This window comes from Protopterus annectens, chromosome 12.part0 (genome assembly GCF_019279795.1).
Source record: "Protopterus annectens isolate FY-2018-M chromosome 12.part0, PAN1.0, whole genome shotgun sequence".
NCBI lineage: Eukaryota > Metazoa > Chordata > Ceratodontiformes > Protopteridae > Protopterus > Protopterus annectens.
Window position 1 is genome coordinate 101,867,332 of NC_056746.1, and position 15,832 is coordinate 101,883,163.

The 15,832-nt window shown below is 42.8% G+C and overlaps 1 protein-coding gene across 1 annotated transcript in view; it reads left to right on the top strand.

The window, feature by feature from the left end:
• Nucleotides 1–15,832, top strand: part of EIF3B (eukaryotic translation initiation factor 3 subunit B) — a gene marked incomplete in the record, with an annotated part of 704,366 nt that overhangs the window by 524,938 nt on the left and 163,596 nt on the right. Inside the window, 1 exon segment of the mRNA XM_044089128.1 lies at nt 10,869–10,946. Within this exon segment, the coding sequence (XP_043945063.1) occupies nt 10,869–10,946 (78 nt within the window).

The following is a 15,832-nucleotide window of genomic DNA, read 5'->3' on the forward strand; positions in this document are numbered from 1 at the left end:
AACCAGGGACCCTGTGTGTGACATCTGCACGCATAATCCTCTGAACTTTTCAGCCGCAGACGACTTCGCATCGTACGATCGCTCTCCAGACGTCGGATCGACTATAGATAAGTAACCCGTTGGGTTTTTGCTTTTCTTATATTTTACCGATTTTTCGCATTGCTTAGGCTTAGTCGTTGTAGCTTTCAGCTGATGTCAAGTAAAAAGGGAATGTGCCAATGCAGGCGCCAAATTCCCCATAAGGACACCCATGACAAATGCGTTTTCTGCTTATTCCAGGAGCACGACCATAGCCCCTGCCCTATTTGTAAATCTTTTATGCTGAAGACCTTACGTAGCCGTCTGTCAGCTTTAAATCTTTATTTATAAAACCAGCACCTCAAACGGCTGGCTCTCAGGAAGGATCCCGCTTCGAAGGCCGCCCAAGAACCTCCATGTAAGAAGGCCAAGATACCTTGCCCTTCATTGCCTGCCGCTTCACATCTGGAAACCCCGCCAACTGCCGATGTAGGAGTTGAGCGTTCGGCGGATCTGTCGGCTCCATCGACCTCCTCACGGAGGCTGCTGCACAGCCTACGTCCGGCATGTCCACTGAGCTTTCTCATACACCGACGCCTGTCGATGTCGAGGGGGAACCAGATTTGGAAGTTCCTTCGACTGGGATCCAGACATTGGATATAGCCGCTGCCAAACCCTGCTGTAGACCGACTACAACCAAAAAGAAGCAGAAAACAAAACACATTACGCCTGCTTCTGAAGCCTCTCCAGACTGGGAGGTCTTCACCTCTTCTCTTATGCAAGCATTTATGGCCCTTAGTCCTTCTGCCTTGCCCTGAACTACATTGCCTCTGCTAAGCCCTAGGCCTAACTCTGCTTTTTCTATTCCCATGGCCCCACTCCTTGAGGAAGAGTAAGAACATGAATCTACCTGCTCTTCCTCTGATGAATCCATCTCTTATGCATCCCAGATTGCTTCTCCCAAGGAATACTACTCTCCTGATGAGGATTCTGTGGAAGGGGATTCTCCATCTGATGACGTTACATTTGGTGAAACCATCACCAGAATGAAAGACTCCTTCAAATGGGATACTTCCCAAATGACAGAAACCCAAAAAAGATACTTTGAACTGCTGCAAGTGGAGTCCCCTTCAGCTGTACCCCCTGTTCTTCCTGCATACTTGAATGCCTTTACTGCAGCCCCTAGAACTCCTGACTCACAGCTTCCTGCACTTAAGTGCCCAGACCGCTTCTTCAAGGTGCCAGAGGAACAAAAATTCCACATAAAGCCACCCTTAGCAGACCCAGCAGCGATTGCCACTGCCCTTGATAAACAGTCTAGGTTGTTACCTTCTGCCTCCCTATTGCCCACCGATAGCAAATCCATGGATAGGATAGACAAGAAGGTGTACACTTCCTCCACTTTGGCTTTCAGAGCCATTAACAATCAAACACACATGACCAAGTATGCCCTGGACTTAGTATCCCAAGCCACCTCTATGCTGGGTTCAATCCCTGACAGTCCCATTAAGACGGACATCTCCTCCAAATTGTCCTCGGCACTACAAGTGGCTGGACACTCCATAAGATGCAGCTAAGGTGCTGCAGGCGCCTCTGCTCGCTCTGCAGCATCAGCATCTGTCCTTGGGGGGATACTCCTGGCTTAGATTACAGAATCTGCAAGTCCAAAATCTTGGACTCTCCCCTGGATCGCAACTTCCTCTTTGGAAAGCAATCTGCAGACCTTTTTAAGAATCTGCAAGAAAAAAAGCAAAGAGTTACAGGATATTAAACATCTCCTGGTATTCCCAATACCCAAATTTTATAGGAACTACCCGGCTAAGACTACCTTTGTTAGACATAACCTGCATTCTTCTGCCGCCTCCTCCAGACCCAGAAGAGGAACTAGAAGACATTCCTCATCCAGGCCTACTGGCCCACCTCCTCAGCCTAGACAGCCCTTTCAGGACCGGGTAGGTCCCAGTAGTGCGTGACTGCCTTGCTCATCTGCCCCTCTCAACTCGCCTTACCCACTGTTTCCCCTTCTGGCAGAAAATCACCTCAGACCAATGGGTATTAACCATTATTCAAAAAGGTTACTTTCTATCCTGGAAACAAATTCCCCCTGGAAAGGCATTCCATTTCCTCCAAAAAAAACAATGCCATCTCCTGCCACAAATTTTGTAAGACCTGCCACAACAAGGCACAGTAGAGGCTGTTCCCACAGGACAAGAAGGAAAGGGATTATACTCCTGTCTGTTTTTGGTCCCTCAAAAGGACATTCCTTGGAGACCCATTGTGGATCTCTCCTGCCTAAACCTTTACCTGCAGGTACCATCCTTAAAATGCTGTCACTTCCCACTCTCTTGCCCCTCATACCCTCAAATGCTTTCGTGGTCACCTTGGACCTAAAAGATGCTTACCTGCACATTCCCATCAGGGCCTCACACAGACGTTTCCTGCATTTCACTGGGCCATCCTCGCACTTCAATTTACGGCCTTGCCCTTTGGCTTGTCCATGGCTTCAAGAGTGTTTACAAAGTGCCTAGCTTCAGCCATTGCCTTCTGCAGGACCCATGGAATCCTGATTTACCCATAGCTGGACGACATCCTTATCCTAGCACAGTCAGAAGATTCCCTGTTAAGACATCTATGCTTCACTATGTCCCTACTACAAAGTCTAGGGTTCATTCCAAACCTCAAGAAGTCCTCCCTGAGCCCAGACAAGGACAAGATTTTTCTAGGTTGCAGAATCAATGCAGAACGAATGAAAGCCTTTTTCCCACAGGACAAGGTTCTGTGTCTTACTTCCCACTTCCAGGAAGTCTTGTTCTCCCAGACAGTCTCTACAAGGCCGTTCCTTCGACTCCTGGGATTGATGGCAGCCACCATTCCCATGCTACCATTGGCCAGAATGCATATGCAAAAACTGCAGTGGTACCTCAAAAATATCTGGTCACAACACCAGAATCACTTGGAACAAGTTATCCCCCTTCTTCCCTGTTTAAAGAAGGAAATCATTTGGTGGATCCTACAAGTACAACTAAACCTGGGATTTCCACTGCAGCCCCCTCAACCCACACAAATATTGCATACAGATGCCGCAGACTCTGGTTGGGGAGCCACCTTGCTCTCTTCCAGAGTCCAAGCCCTGTGGCAACCTCCCATGAAAACCAAACACATCAATGTAAGGGAGATGACAGCAGTTCTTTTAGCTCTACAGATCTTCCTACCCCTTCTGCTACCAGGTCCTCTTCTGATAGTGACGGACAATACCACTGTAATGTGGTACATCAACAAACAGGGAGGTACCAAGGCATACCAATTGTACAGGCTAGCCCTACTAATTTGGGACCTAGCATCTCAACACAACCTATCCCTGCAAGCCAGCTACATCCCTTTGCAGGACAAGCAAGCAAGCAGACCTCCTGAGCAGAACATCCTCTCCACAACACGAATGGATGCTGGACAAGGACGGTCTTCCTAGACATAGTCCACCGGTGGGGCACTCCACAAATAGACTTGTTTGCCTTCCCCCCAGAACAGGCAGCTGCAGACCTTCTGCACAAAGACTTACTCCCCCCTAGCCTGGAGAGTAGACATCTTCATTTTCATGTGGGAGGGGAAGTTCTTGTACACCTTACCCCTGATTCAGAAAGTCCTTCTGAAAATCAGGAAGGACAAACCAAAAATCTTGCTGGTGACTCCCTACTGGCCAAGGCAGCACTGGTCCCCCCTTCTATACAATTTAGCCAAGGGCAGTCACTACAAGTTACTCCACAATGTGGACCTTCTGACACAAGACAATGGAACTCTCCTATACCCACACTTGCAAATGCTGTCCCTGACTGTGTGGGCGATAAGTTACTAACCCTATTCAGACACCACTATTCAGAGGACGTGCTATCAGTCCTGAGGGAGGCCTGGAAACCCCCCTACTAGAAAATCATACCTTGCTAAATGGGAAAGATTTGCTCAGTGGTGTCTGGGACAGAAAAGGGACCCTTACGAGGCTGACCCCCCCCCCCCCCAGTTCTCTCATGTACGTGTCAACTTATAAAGGGTGGACTTTCCTATTCATCAGTGAAAGTGCACCTCTCCGCATCATCAGCCTGCTTACCTCTAGATCCTCTGTTGTTAACCAGGTTACATGTGAAACTCTTCCTTAAAGGGGTCTTACACATCAGACCACCTAAGGAGTCTATCCCTCCTCCATGGGACCTGAACTTCATCCTGGAAAAACTAACCCAGCCCCCCTTCGAACCGGCTAATACTGCCTCTCTACGGTTTTGTACTTGGAAAACAGTACTGTTAGTAGCTATTACCTCTGCCAGAAGGGTTTCCGAGCTACAAGCCTTAATGGCATGCTCACCTTACACCGTTTTTCATAGGGAAAGGGTCACTCTAAAAACTAACCCTTCCTTCATGCCCAAGGTAGTCAGTGTCATATCTCTAAAGCAATCCATTCACCTACCCAATTTTTTCCCCTGTCCCACTAACCAAGGAGAGAGGATACTCCACTCTCTAGATGTCCATAGACAACTGATATTTTACCTGGACAAGACTAAAGCCATTAGGAAATCCAAACAACTCTTTGTATCATTCCACCCCAGGGCATTGGGCAAGGAAGTCACCAAAACAGACCATTGCATCCTGGATTAGAAAGGCAATCGGTTCTACTCGCACCACAAAAAAAACCCTCCCGTTGGGGTTAAGGCACACTCCATAAGAGCAATGGCCACTTCCAAGGCCTTCCAAAAAGGCATGGACACAGCTTCCATTATGGAAGCAGCTTACATGGTCCATTGTCCACACTTTCACCAAACATTACAAATTGGACTAAATCTCCAAAGCACGCGCAGGATTTACCAGGGCAATCCTACAAGGCTTTGTGGATTCATCTTCTGCATTAACCACCCTTTCATCAAACTAAGCTGCGGTACTCTCCCACACCAAACATACTGCAACATAGGAATAGAAGGACGTAGAATAGTTGTGTAAAATCTTACCATAACCATAGATGTCATTCTCTTCCATGTTGCAGTATTCCTTCCCACCCACCATTCCCCCTCACAGACTCTACCAAGTCTAACTGCTCCCTGATGTCTCTCTCCATTGCAGAAGAGACCCAGGGCATTATACAAGTCACCTTTGGCAGCCTATCCTGTTGGGCCATCTACTTTGCCTGCTTAGCTTCAAGTTCTGAGGATTGTGCATGCAGACATCACACATAGAGTCCTTGGTTTATGGCCCTACGTGTGACGTCCCACGTAGCTACAACAGCCAAGCTGAAGCTTTTGTATAGGAGCCGACGTACAGGTCGCCTGAAGGCAGGAAATCCCACACCAAGAATACTGCAACATGGAAGAGAAGGACATCTATGGTTATGGTAAAATTTTACACAACTATTCTTTATCTAAGGCTTCCTTCTCTGTCGCTGTTGAATCGTAATTGTCATTCTCTTGTCATTGTTATACAGCTCACAATTCCCATAAGTTTGTACAGGTGCATTTATGGATTGGAACTGCATTGGTTGTAAAAGCACTGGGTGTCTTCAGCACATAGCTATGTGCAGTGCTGGTAGTTTCAGATTAAGTTCTCATAAAAATTCCAACTTTTGTAATGAATTAGTGAAATTTTCCTTACTGTGTGATTTTACTGAACTTGGAGCAAGAGTTTGCCTTTAATGAAAGGAGTGTGTATTTAATTCAAATGTTGTTTTATCATTGTTTTGTTGATGTCATTTTTGCTACACGGGAAGAATTGTGGAAACATTGTGAATTGTTTTTATATCTGGTAACCTGTTCTACTGCCTTTTTGTTTGTTTTTACATTTTACGCCACGGATGTCTGATAATATAGATGAATTATCTAGAAATTTACCTGTTTTGATGAAGATGGACATTTAGCCACCAGTATTTGTAGGAAGGTTGTTAGAGCTAATTCTTACCCATACTGTATGAGCATGTATCCCAGAAACATGTTTTAGAGCATAGCTATTTTCAAATGATTAAGACCTCAGTATGAATTACTGATATTAAGTAGTGGAAGGCTAATGAAGCAAGTGAATGAAAGGGGCAATGAGGAAGAGATTTGGGGTGTAAGCAGTGTCTCCTTTATGAGACCAGAAATAATACTGCTAGATATTGCAACACACATAATAAAGGTGCAAGGGCAATATAGAATATTTATTAATAGATACTGGGGCATGCTAACATTTTTTTGATGGACTGAATGACATCCTAGATAAATCCGCAGTTTTACCTATAAGTGTGATTTGAAACTTGAAGCAAAAGTATTATTTTATAAATAAATTGGTACTAGGAAAAGGTCTTCGTGTGAAGTGAAAAGAAACATTCCCTTGTTGGAGCTGCTGTCAGTGTGTGCATATAGATACTAAAGAAATGTGTCAGGCAACTAAAATAATGTATAACAGCGACAAACATGCAAGCTGAAGAACACAAACTGTTTATTTGGCGTTTTATGTAGATAAGTGTAACAGACGACTTGAACATGTAAGAGAGTACCATTCAGTACATACTATACAAATAGTACTCTTTGTAGGCATGGAGCAAAATTTGGAAGTGATTGTGAATTTATTTTTAGTGTGAAAACTCACCTTATGTATTATTTTATAATAAAGTCTTTTGAAGTTTATTCGATTCTTGTGTTGAGACATTTTTTTGTATCTTTAAAAAGTACCAAGAAATGCAAAGAGAGGAGGAGTTATTTGTAAAATTATGATTTTTCCATTAGAATGGTGGAAGCAGTAAGGACACTGGTCTTGGGTAGTATCCTGCCAGTGCTTGCGACTATGATTGTGTCGGTGTAGTTTTTCATTTATATAAATGTATGATTGCGTATGTCATAAGTGATGGTTTAGTAAGAGTGAAAGTGAAGGTGTACAAGAGGGTAGTGAGACCAGCTTTGCTATATGGGTTGGAGACAGTGACAGTGACAAAAAGGCAAGCGTCAGAGCTGGATGTGGAAGAGTTAAAGATGTTAAGATTTGCACTGGGTGTGACGAGGGTAGACAGGATTAGGAATCAGTATATTAGAGGGTCAGCTCAGGTTGGACAGTTTGGAGACAAAGCCAGAGAGGCGAGATTGCATTGGTTTGGACATGTGCTGAGGAGGGATGATGGGTATACTGGGAAAAGGATGCTAAGGATGGAACTGCCAGGTAAGAGGAAAAGAGGAAGGTCTAAGATAAGGTTTATGGATGTGGTTAGAGAGGACATGCAGGTGGTTGGTGTGACAGAGCAAGATGCAGAGGACAGGAAGAAATGGAAACAGGTGATCCGCTGTGGTGACCCCTAACCAGGAAAAGTCAAAAGAAGAAGATTGGTTAAAAGGGGGGGGGGTGCAGGAATTGAATTTATGTAATGTTGCTTAGGTTATATGATGCATAGCAATATATGTGACGCTTAATGTTTGTTAATTTTAACTTAATACAGTTTGTTTACTTTTATATAAATGTAAGTGTGCCTGTTTCACAAATGATAATTCAATAACGGTGTTTAAAAATGATAGCTAGGCATCAAAACAAGGTAAGGTAATTGTCTTTAACAATTGATTAAGTAGTTGGCGTCATTCTAAGAGGATCTAGTATTTGACGGTCTCATTTGAGATGGGAAGCAAGTCCTTATTTCACCAGGGATGGCTTACACCTGTCGTACCAGGCTTCTGCACACTGGTTAAATCTATTTCTGACCCCACAGTGCCTTTTTTTAGTAGAGACTCCGTAGAAGACATTGTAATATAGCACACTCAAACCCAAATTCAAACAAAATCGCAGTGATAGCACTCCTTTTTTAATAGACTTTAGCTCTTGTCACACTTTCAGGCCCCTGGGTAACTGTGGAGTCTATCCTGTTTTTGTGAGAAACACCGTTATTTCACACATCATTACTCACAACCTTAACTTTGTAGCTCCTGGAGTTCAAATCACACTTGCCAAATTAAACTGTTACTCTATTACTAGCTACCAGTCCCCATCATTGTCCTCCAAGATTGAGGAAATTACCTTAACACCATTAAGGGATTAAATATGAAACCAAATACCTTCTTGCTAGGGGACCTTTACCCAAGCAGTAATTGTCAGACTTGCAAGTCTAAAAAGGGATATGTTTTGTGTTTCCTAGTAGACTGTGAACTGTCTATCACATGCTCTCATATCTTGTCCTCTGCAGCCTAACCCTTGTCTGTACACCACTCTGCATCACCTCTTTTGGAAAAGTCTTAACACAAATTGGTCTTCTCTGTCAGGCCTAGTGATACCACCCACATCATTGGTTACATCTGACCACTAGTGATACCACCCACATCATTGGTTAAATCTGACCACTAATCTGATACCACCCCAAAACCAAATGAAACCATCTTTAGGGATTTCTTCAGAGCTAACCTGTTTCATCTCATAGAACACCTGTGCAAAATTCCCAACAATTCCCTGCAAATAGACTTAACTTTGAGGGTTACTGCTTTCACTTCTGACTTTTTTTTACCAGCTGCTAAACAGCTGCATAGAAAAGTTAGTAGTTGTTCCCCCTAAGTGTAATGGTACATTTCGGAGTGAATCTCCCTGGTGGAACTCCCGTATCAATAAACCGTATAACCAAAGGAGAAAAATAATGAAACATTGAGAGAAATACCCACCCCCTACCTCAAGACTATGCAGAAATGTGCCAGGAAGATGCTCTTAAGAGCCCTACTACAAAATGTAGGACATAGTACATCCACAACAATGTCACGCATTCCTATCCAAAGGATGGAGTCTGCATATTAGCAAATTTAGTGCTAATTTTACCCAACCTGTCCACATTCTTTCCCCAGTATCCTTCAAAGTTTAGCTCTGATGTTGTCAATTTTCATTATATCCTCAACTGATAGGTTTGGATGCGATCCTTAGATCCAACTTGGCCATTAGTAAAGTTCATGGTAACCAAAAAGCTCTCAAGCCTCTCCCTTACTTATAATGCACCAACCTTAAGTTACCTCAGATCTCGTTTGCCACTTTTCATGAAAGATGTGGTTGCCATAGCTCTTGAGCTTCATCACTTATTTTTCAGCTAAGTTAAACTTTTTTCCACATTTTTCTTCCTTTATTGTTCCCTTACCCTCTTAAAGTTAATATGTCTAATTTATCTTACTTGATTGAAATTTCTCCTGTTTTTCTTACTCGCTAGAGTAATCTTCCATTACCATTGTTGGTATTGCTATTCCTTTGTTTTTATTCTTTCTGCTAAAAGAAAAAATTAAGTCATTTTTACATCTCCCTTCTTTATTCTTTTGTTTCTCTTCATCATTACCATGGCGGAACAGTGGCCTTCCGGTTTCAAAAAATGTTCCAAGTGTGGACATAAAATGTCTGTGCCAGACACCCATAGTCTCTGTGTCTACTGTTTGGGCGCTCAACATCTTCAAGAAGAGTGTTTTATGTGTAGTAATTCTAATCCACGTTCTGTGGTGGATAGAAAAAATAAGTTGATATTAATAGGTTTGTTACCTTCTTCATTCGAGAGAGGTTATTGCAGGGGTTCAACCCCCCCAAGAAAAATCAAAGGAGTCGAAATCTCCTGCTCCATTTAATTCCTCAGCTCCATCCTCTGAGCCTTCAAGAAGAAATCAGAATTGGATCTGAGGAGGTCTCATACCTCTTCCCCCTTGGATCCGAAGAGAAGGAGATTGTCGTATCTAATATCCTCTGATCCAAAACCTTTGGATCCCACTAGGAAACAGTCTATATCATATCATAGGTTACTAGGCTGCTGGGCCCTGGGGCCCTTACAAGCCTACTAAGAGTTTATCCCCAAAAAAGGAAACCTCAGTCAGCACCTGTACATTAGCAGAAAAGTAAGCAATGCTGAAAAAAATATTCACCCATAGAGACAGAATGTTTAGCAGTGAACTGTGTGGGCCTTCTAACTCCTTAGCTCTACTTGAAGAGTAGGAATTTCAACCTGATTAATGATCAGGCTCCATTACAGTGTGCAAAGTGACTGGTGTACAGGGAACTCGCACAGCACTTTAGCCAGCTGATTGCCAATCACTGACTGAATAAAAAATTGTAGCTAAACGTCAGCAATTCGGGAAGGAAGTTTCGCAACTGGAGGTTCAAAATGGGGATAATCACAGGGCATACTCAAAGATCCAGGAGTCATGGAAGTCATCAGGCCATTCAGGGCCATTAGCCTGGTAGAGCAAACTTTGGTATAGAGCTGGAAGTAAGGCCTCATTGAAGCCTGTAGCCACAGACTATTATATATAGCCCTGCATGTTATGTTATAAGGGCTATGAAAGATAGATTTTGTAGTAGCTGACTAAGATAATTTTAAATACTGAAAACATGTTTACTTGGTTCTGTGAGCAATACTGTAGAAAGTTTTACGAAGCCAGTGGGCTGCTTATGTCTTCATCTCTGCCCATTAAGTGCTAACAGTGGCCTTTAAAAATCATAGCAGAAAATCAAAATTTTAATGAGTTTTTGTTTTGTTAAATTATGTGGCACATTATGTTGAGGAATAAGCAAGTAAGAGCATTGTATGTAAGAGCTTGTCAGTGTGTGTGTGTGTGTGTGTGTGTGTGTGTGTATATATGCACGTGTAAGCTTTTGTAATTTTGTGGAATTTGTTCTGCAGTTTTCTGTTCTTTCCATAACATTAACTTTTTTAAAGAAACTTAGAATGTAGTCTGAACTTTCACACATGTGCATAGATAACTATTGGCATGTTTTTAGCAGTACCACATGCTTACCTCATACTTGCACTGCATGCTTGAAAGGTTACCTTTCTGTGCAGTTGGTATTACCAAGATAAACATTTTCCTCCATTGTAATTATTTTTGTATTCTTATTCTCTTGTCTGTCTACAGCAAATTAAAAAGGACTTGAAGAGGTATTCCAAGATTTTTGAGCAAAAGGATCGCCTGAGCCAGTCTAAAGCTTCAAAGGTAAGGTGTTTGAGACTGGAAGAAGAAAAGAAAGATTGTACTGTGGTTTGTCATCTTGTTTTGATTGGGGGGGGGGGGGTCAGGGGCCAGTCGGTGATTTCCACCCCCCACTTTTGATGGTGATCTAACAGAACCGTAGGGAGTCTGTGACACGTGCACGGGAGTGCACTTTTTTCGCTGTTTTTGTGTAGTTGCCAGTGTTGCACTGAAAATGTAAGTAAAAAAACAAGAGTGGATTTTCCATTTGTTCTTTTGTTCTGTCTAGTAGAGCGGTTTGGGAATGGATCAGGTACCTACACCGCATTTAATTCTTCCTGATAGTATGATTACAGCTAGAGCACTAGCTTTATTTAAGCCTTCTGGTAAACTAGCAGTTTGCTGTGTTTACTCCTCTCATTATGGGTTGTGGCCAGTAGTGAGCAATGTGTTCTGTACTGCTCACAATCTCTGTCTCCTGATGGGGTTGGTTGCCAATTTCATACCAGTATTGCAGATTGTCCTTTTGCTTTAGCGGTGGTTGGAATAGGCAGCTGGTGACAGTGGACTGTTGTCTCCTTAAGAAACTGGTCTCCATATCTTTCTTGGAAAGCAGTGTTAAGTCCTAATCATTTTGCAGCATTGCCTGGATACAGGACATCCAGCAAATGATATGTGAAGTTGTAGGGCAGCTGCTTCCCACTTGGAGGAATTAATAAATGTTACTTTACTTCAGAAGCAGAGAAACTCTGAATGTTCTTCGTGTTTCACTATTGTAGTCATCACCTGTGGATTATCCCTGCTGTGGTAGCCCTCGGCCGGCCCGAATAACAGAGTCACTGTTTTTCTGCATCAGCTGCTGTCGCTTGCAGACTGACATCAGGACATCTGTGCTGTAAAGCAAGGCAGCTGATGACATTACATCAGTCTTTCTTGCTGTGAAGCCCGTAGCAGAAGTAGATGATGATCTTCATATTTCACTGTTGCAGTCATCACATTTGGGTTATCTGCTTGCAGTAGCCCTCATTCGGCCTGATTATCAAAGTCTTGAGTCCTGCGTCGGTTGCTGTCTCATCTTCCGTGACGTCAAGTAGTCAGGGGTATAAAGGATGCAGCCGACGCCATTACATCAGTCTTTCTTGCCATGCAGAAGCAGTTCGCAAGTGCCGGTTGGCCAACTCCTGAAATTTTCGTTTTCAAGTTTCAGAACCAAAGTCTTCAACTAAAGCGAAGTACCCCGTTGGGGAAACTGTTTCTTGTTCTAAACCAATGTCAGTAAAAGTCAATAATTGTATTACTTGTGGAAAGCAAATACCTCATAAAGATTTTCATTTGTACTGTATTTCTTGCCTAGGCCCTGACCACGACGTACCTCGCTCTCGGTTTTGTGCCTTATTTAAGCAACAAACTATTCCTCATCGGTATATTTTCGATTCTAAATATTTTGGTACTTGGTTCAATTATCCAGATATCTCTTCAGTAAGCCATCTGACTACCGACATTCCGAAAAAACGCAAAGATAAAGACAGAGACAGGCCGCCTAGGTCCAAAGCTGCCGACGACACTTCTCCTAAGCCAGTCGCCAGTTCGCCGGTACTTAGGCGCTTTCGCAGCCCCTGATACCTGCCACTTCAGATTCGCAGGCCTCTACTGAGACCCATTCGGAGTCCGGTATGCCGCGAGATGCTTCAACTATGGAACTTGCGAATGTCTCTACTTTGGATGGGTCCGGAGCCGCTGTTGGGCACTGGCTTCTGAGGGTGTATTCAGGCCTACTGACTTGCATATTAAACCGATGCCATCTTCTTTTCCAAGGCCTAAAACTCGAACCATGCCTAGAAAACCAATGCCCAGACCACATGGTCAGGCCTCTGTGCCTAAAAATCAAATGATACAAATGGCTGAAGACCTTATTACTTTAATCAGGGCAAGCCAACCTTCCCCCTCTAAGAGACCTAGGACTGAATTTGCTTATGACACTTCTGACCAGGATTCCGAAATTTCTGTTTCCTCTGATGACCAGGATTTACCCTTATCTACTTATGAGGATTCTGATGCAGAGGACTGTATTCCTTCATACCCCCCAACCCCCTGCCCCCCCAGGAGATTTCTCTTTTGGTGAAACCTTGCATACTCTTAGGGAGCATTTTCGCTGGGAAAGCCAGGATTACTCTGATTCTAAAAAGAGGCTTAGAGTTTTCTTACTCCTGCCACAGCACAGGCCCTTAGCTATCCCTCCTGTACTAGACATTGTTGATGATGCCTTTTCAGAATCTAGCTTGGCCCCTGACTCTTTACCTCCTGCTCCCAGAAAACCTGATAGATACTACAGGGTTCCTGACTCTCACAAGTTCCTGTTTAAAAATCCTACTGCAGATCCTGAGACCATTTCACAGGGACCCAAGGGCATTAAGGCTACTACTGCCAAAAATCCTACCCTCTCTGATAGAGATTCCAGGGCACTGGATAGATGGGGTAAGAAGGTATACACTTCTGCAACCTTGGCCATTAGGGCCTTAAATTGCCAGTTTCATATGTTAATGTACCAGCAGCATATTATTGGATTGCTTAAACAGAAAATGATGTTGATTCCTGATTGTGCTGAAAACAAGGATTTACAGGATATAATGCATTCTGCTGAACAGGTTGGAAAACATACTTTGCAATGTGGTTTTGATTCTCTAGAAGAATCTTGCAGGGCTGCTGTCACTGGGTCTGTACTTAGAAGGCATGCTTGGCTTAAGGAGCAATCCTTGCCAGATCATGTTAAAGCTAAATTGCTGGATGCTCCCTTAAATCAGGATTGCCTGTTTGGCAACAAAGCAGAAGTAGTTCTTAAAAAGATGGAGGAAAAAGCTAAATCTATGCAAACTGTTAAAGATTTCCTACCGGTACAGCCTCCAAAATTTAGTAGGTATTGGCCCTCTAAGAATCGGTCCTTTCCTGCCTCTTCCAGACCTTCTCAGTCCAGGCCCAGAATCAGGAAAACACCCAGGCTTCAGTGCCAGGGAAAGCACAGGACTAAGCAGTGGGGGTTCCCACTTCCAAATCAGGGAGTAGTAAGACCCCCCCCCATGGTAAATTGTCTCAATGAATTAATTTTAAAACTTCCAAGCACTTCTCAACTGACTGCTCCTTTAGGGGGGAAGATTGCTTTGCAGGCAAAAAACTGGGAACTCATTACCCAGGACCAATGGGTTTTAAATATGAGTGTTCGTAAATTCTCTCACGAAGCTTCCTATCCGTTTTCCCTATATAGAAAGCCAGACATAAGGTACAGGAAGCTAAGTAAACAACACTCTTGGACTCACAATTCAACTTATGGTTGATGTAAAATTTACATGTATTCAGTACTCTAAAAGAATTACCTGTTTTTATGTATTTACACATCCTACATGCTCCACACATAAAGGTTCCAGTAAGTCTAGAAGTAGGTTTAGTGCTTTAAATTCAAAAAAACTTTTTAAATTTGTACCTCTTCTATAAACAATACTGGGTGACTGGCCAATTCTGTCAACTAGGGAAGAGTCCTTATAAAGGAAACTCCAATTTTTGTCGAGAATTAATCTAAGTTGGTCACTGTCTTTACTAAAGGTGGTTATAAATGTATTGCATAAAGAGGTCTCCCTAGTTTGCTGAGTCATTGAAGGTTTTATAAAGAATTTACGAACACTCTTAAGCGATTAGCAAAAATAAAACGGAAAATGCTTTAGCAAAACATGTTTCATTAAATGGTGGACATAGTTTCACGTTCCAAGCTATTGATCAGGTACTTCCTGACATTAGAGGTGGCCCATATCCAGTACTATTAGAGGTACGAGAACTAGAATTGCAGTTAGCACTTAATGCTTTCTGCTTGCCTGGTTTGAATGAGAATTGTAATATTTCATGTTTGCTTAAATTAAGAAATCTTACACGATAGTGTATTTTTAACTTTTTACTAATGACATTAACATAACCCTTGTATATTGTATACTGGTTGCATACACACTTTTTATTTGAGTTAGTATGTAAGTTTTAAGACTTACTTTAATAGTGTTTGAATTATTGTGCTCTGCACCTTTAATTCATTGCTGCTATTAGTCACATGACTTCATGCTACATGGTTTAAATGCTGTAGAAACTGTGTAACTGCTGTTTGTCTGAAGAAGTTACTTAAAGTGACGAAAACGTGAGAAAAATCTTTTATTAAACTGACTTTACGTTAAAAGAACGTGTTTTTTGGGATTAACATCTTTTTCTGCTGGCTACTGTTGGGCTCCTGTTCTGTTTTGGATTGTTTGTTTCTTCCGCCCAGTTTATTTGTTTATCCCTTCAGATGAGTCCGGAGCCGCTGAGCAGGCACCAGCTTCTGAGGGTGTATTCAGACCTAAACATCTTTACATCAAACCGACTTCAGTTTCACAAGCAAAGACTAAAGCACCTTCCAAAGCAAAGAAACAAACTCAAGAGCCCTGGGGTCAGGCCTCTATGCCCAAAAAACAGATGCCTAAAATGGCCTCTGCCCACCAAAAGAATTCTAACCGTAGGCAAGGTATGATAGGAATCATTGCTTCTAGATCCTGAGAATGTTGACACCACAGGCTTTTTAGATACCATTGTAGTTTCCTCATATGCAGTCTTGCATATGGAATCAGTAGAATGCACAAGGCCATGAACCCCAAGGCTTACAGTATTTGCCTTGCAGATAAGAGGGTTTTTGTGGCCACTAGTTTGAAGTAAGTTGTTAAATGAATCTGTTTCGCTGGAGTAAGGAAAGCCATTTGGGAAGCTGCGTTCAAGCTTGCTCCCAGGAATACAGTTTGTTGACAGGGTACCAGATGTGATTTCTTTTTGTTTATGGTGTACCCCAGACAAGTTAACACCTTCTGTAAAAATGCCAGATGATTCAGAAGTATGTCCTGGCTTTC